General features: G+C 41.7%; 1 protein-coding gene across 1 annotated transcript in view; it reads right to left on the bottom strand.

Moving 5' to 3' along the window:
- Positions 1 to 832: 832 nt before the first annotated feature.
- Positions 833 to 4151, bottom strand: part of HIVEP1 (human immunodeficiency virus type I enhancer binding protein 1) — a 178630-nt gene continuing 175311 nt past the window's right edge. Inside the window, exon 10 of the mRNA XM_006769734.2 lies at positions 833 to 2536. Within this exon, the coding sequence (XP_006769797.2) occupies positions 1364 to 2536 (1173 nt within the window). The 3' untranslated portion in view covers positions 833 to 1363. The remainder of the gene's footprint in view (positions 2537 to 4151) is intronic.

Below are 4151 nucleotides of genomic sequence, written 5' to 3' on the forward strand. Positions count from 1 at the left end.
TTCCACCGAGTGCACAAATTTTTGTGCACCAGGCCTCTAGTATACACACATACACACACCACCCCTTTTTTTAACCACTCGTCTGTTAATGGGCATTTGGTTGCTTTCATATCTTTGCTATTGCAAATAATGTTGCAATGAATATAGGGGTGCATACACATACTCTTTCAAATTAGTATTTTGGATTTCCTTGAATATATACTCAGAAGTGGAATCACTGGGTCCCATGCTCTCTTGTTTCACCTTCATATCCCTGAAATTTTCCTGAAGCAGGCTTTTAAAAATATGAATACATTGTTTTAATGATGTGCTAAGTATTCAAATTCCAACATTAAAATATTTTCTGACAAATATAGCAACTGTAATGCTTAGTAAATAATGCAAATCACTGCAATGGTAATTGTAGGTTCCCTGCCCAATTTTTCTGAATGAGTAAGGATAGGTAAGCCTCCCAAGACAGAAAGAAATCATGTCTAAAGATAGTCACTAAGTAATTTAAAAGTTTTGTAACTTATTTTACATTTACCAGAAATCATCAACATTGAGGGACTTTGCCCACTTCAGACTATATGCTATAAATACTTAAGTGCTCTTAAATACCAAACCTTCTAGTAAGTGAATATCTACAGAATTACTCATCAGAAATAAGAAAATAGGCCTCTCAGCTGCCTGGATTGCGGTGAGTTTCACATGGTGGTAATACCACTGACGTCCCTGTTTCTCAAATAGGGTGGAGGAAAGTGTGGAAAGAATGTAACCTAGGGCTATTTTCTGAATGCAGATGGCTGGGCACTCACCAGATGATGATAAAGAAAGAACAGCTAAAGCAATGTAAAGTCAGTAAACAATATTTTACTGAAACATTTCGTAACACAGAAAATCAGTCTGAAGTGTAAAGTTACTGTCTTACATAAGAAGGACAGACCCATTTCAAAGACTAATATGAATACAATAAATATGGAGTTTACATACTAATTTTACAGACACTCTGCCCCACAGCCATAAAAATTTATACTTAACAGTGCAACATATAATTTAATCTGTTGATTTATTTGACAGGTTTTTCTTACTAAACACAAATAACTACCTGGTTTCATATATATAATATATTTTTATATATATAGATATTCAACAATCTGTACAGTTTCTAAACTTAAAACTCCTAAAAGGCACAATTGTCTATACAACATGTACAAAAATGGCTGGAGCTGACACAAAACAACAATTATTGGTCAAAGTTCATGATTGCACAAAGATTAGTTATAAGTTTATGTCAGAAAAATGTGCTTTAGGGGAAGGAGGGCTTTCAAAAAAAACTTTAAGTGTTATATAAAAAAACCCAAAAAACCCAAAGAAGCAGCCACTAGGTTGCTATCACAAGCCGGTCCTCGTCGTCGTCACTACTCACGTCGCTGAACTGGGCAGTGGCCTGCCTGCGGGGCAGGGCCGTGGGCCTGGGCACCGGCCTGTCTGGGGCGAGAGTGTGCTGGCCTGCCCGCTCCGGGAAACCTTCAGGATGTGCCTTCAGCAGAGGCTCTGCCATGGCTGCTGGTTTGCCCTGAATGGGAGGGAGTTCACGTGTGGGCTTCACCTGACTGACCGAGGCTGCCTTCCCTGTGTCCATTTTACTAGCGCCATCAAGCCTTGTGCGGTCTCTTGCAGGGGCAGGTGGATCGAGCACTTTTTTTGCATTTTCCTGCTGGACTTGAGGTGACCCCTGAGGAGATGCGGTCCTGCTGCCCTGGTTCCCACTGGCTACAGAACTTGGCTTGGGGTGCACCTCGCGTGCCCTGTTTTGGGAAGCTGGTGTTTCGGGGGCTCCCTGTGCATCCACAGTTACTTGACTAACAGAGGGAATTAAAGTAGGCAATGCTATGTTCAAGATCTGGAGGCCGGGGATGTGTGCCTGAGAGGCGGCACTGCCCTGGGACGAAGGGTTTGCGGTCAAAACCTGCAGTCCGACAGCATTGAGAGCCAGCCCTGGTGGGTGCGCCTGCGGGGCTATGTTGGCATTGGCGAGGCCTAAGATGTTGACGGTTTCCATGCTCAGTGACGGAAGTGACTGCAAGCCCGGGGTGCTGAGATTCTGAAGGCCTGGCACACGGATTTGGCCAATGGGAATACATGGCACGACACTGCTTAATTCAGCCACTCCAGCGGGATTTGTAGTGCCAGAAACTTCTGTGATCGGATCCCCAGGAGTGCCCACAGTTCTGCGAATTACATTGACAGCAGGAATTGTAAGTTGCATTGGTCCAGCTTGAATGGGTACAAAGGTAGAGTACGTGAGGCCAGCAGGTACCACATGGATTCCCCCGACTGGAACCATATTATAAGGTGTCCTTGACTGCTGCTGGGAATGCAGAGGAAGGTGGCTAAACAAATGAGTCTGGGGAGAAGGCAGGCCTGGAGTCGGTGGGACAGTTATTTGCTGCTTCTGTTCTTGAGTGTCAGGCTGTGAGGCCCCTGGAGGACTCGCCGCGGCCGTCTGGAGGCTGAGCTCTGCTGCAGGAGGAAGGCTCACAGAAGATGTGTTCTAAAAGACAAGAGAGAAGAACTCTTCAGGGCAGCGTTTTCTTAGGCACTCAGCTAAAATGCTATTCTTCCTAATGAGCTGAAGGAATGCACATTTGTATTTTATAAAATTATGAGTTTGCTAAAAATTCTATTTTGGTTAAAAACATAAATTTCCAATAGAAAAAAAAGATTGCCCTTTTAATCTCTTATTTGCTAGGATAAATAACAGCAGCACATTTTTGTAAAGTACTTTGCATTTTTCACATTTCTTTGGGATCAACCTCTTTTATACTAAAACTGATTCTGCGATGTGGCCATAATTATATTCAGCTTTTGTTGTTTTTATTGCTGGCGCCACCAGCTCCACCCTATTTTAGAGATGAGGAGTCATTGAGAAATTGGGATATTAGTTGACAATAAGTATAAACTCAGGTAAGAATTAATTGGAGAATCATTCATTTATAAAATAAAGAGTTGCCATTGATAAAAAGTTCTGCTGATGGTTTATCCATTCACAAGTCTATGAAGTGTCTACTGAAAAGCAGGTTTCCAGGCACTGGCAGGCTGTGAGGGACTCTGGGACAGAGAAGCTTAGAGCACCAGTAACCCATAAGAAAGTATGAATGTTAGGATGAGGAATCTTGCCTATCCTCTCATCTATCCAAGTTATCACTTAAATATCAGCTTTCTTTTTTTAAAAAATATATTTTATTGATTTTTTACAGAGAGGAAGGGAGAGGGATAGAGAGCCAGAAATATCAATGAGAGAGAAACATCGATCGGCTGCCTCCTGCACACCTATTGGGGATGTGCCCGCAACCAAGGTACATGCCCTTGACCGGAATTGAACCTGGGACCCTTCAGTCCACAGGCCGACGCTCTATCCACTGAGCCAAACCGGTTAGGGCAATATCAACTTTCTTGATATCTATATTACAGAGCTGCATTAACCTACATAATAATTTAAATATTTAATATTTAAATGTTAATTTAATTTCATTTCAAATTTAGGGTAATCTACAGAAATGCATGCTTTCAAAGTCTTTATTTTTCCTCCAGTGTTACCTAGTAAACCACATGAAGAAATAAATCCTAGTGCAACTGTCAGTATACGCTAGAGGACAGAGACCTTTCAATGGCAGGAGAATGCCTTCCTCTAAGAATTAGATGTCCCGTGCAGCCGCCAGGCTAAAAGCAAGGAACCATCACAGTGCCCAGGGTGACTTTCCTGAGGCCTGTGTCTCGTCCTGCACTGGTTCTTGGGCAGGAAGCTTTCCCAAGCGACCACAGTAAGTTGATCATTCAAGCAAAATGAACTTCTTGATACGTTTGTTTGTGTCACATTAACTTTGCCATAGAAACTGGTAGCTGTTTTGCCAACAGGGACAAAGTATAAAACATTTGGATAATCTAGTGCAAATCCATCAGATCGATGCCATTGGAAAAACAACTCAGAACAGCCACAGATAAATATGTCCAAGATTCACGTTCTCAATAGGCACATACATGTTTTTATTTCAAGATGTTAAAAAAAAACAAATAAAAATAAATATTTTAAAAGATCCATTTGGTTCTTTCACAGATTTATAATACACTATGTGAACTCTGACTAAAACACCTAACCAGAATCAGCA

The sequence above is a fragment of the Myotis davidii genome, unplaced genomic scaffold (assembly GCF_000327345.1).
Source record: "Myotis davidii unplaced genomic scaffold, ASM32734v1 scaffold62, whole genome shotgun sequence".
Lineage (NCBI taxonomy): Eukaryota > Metazoa > Chordata > Mammalia > Chiroptera > Vespertilionidae > Myotis > Myotis davidii.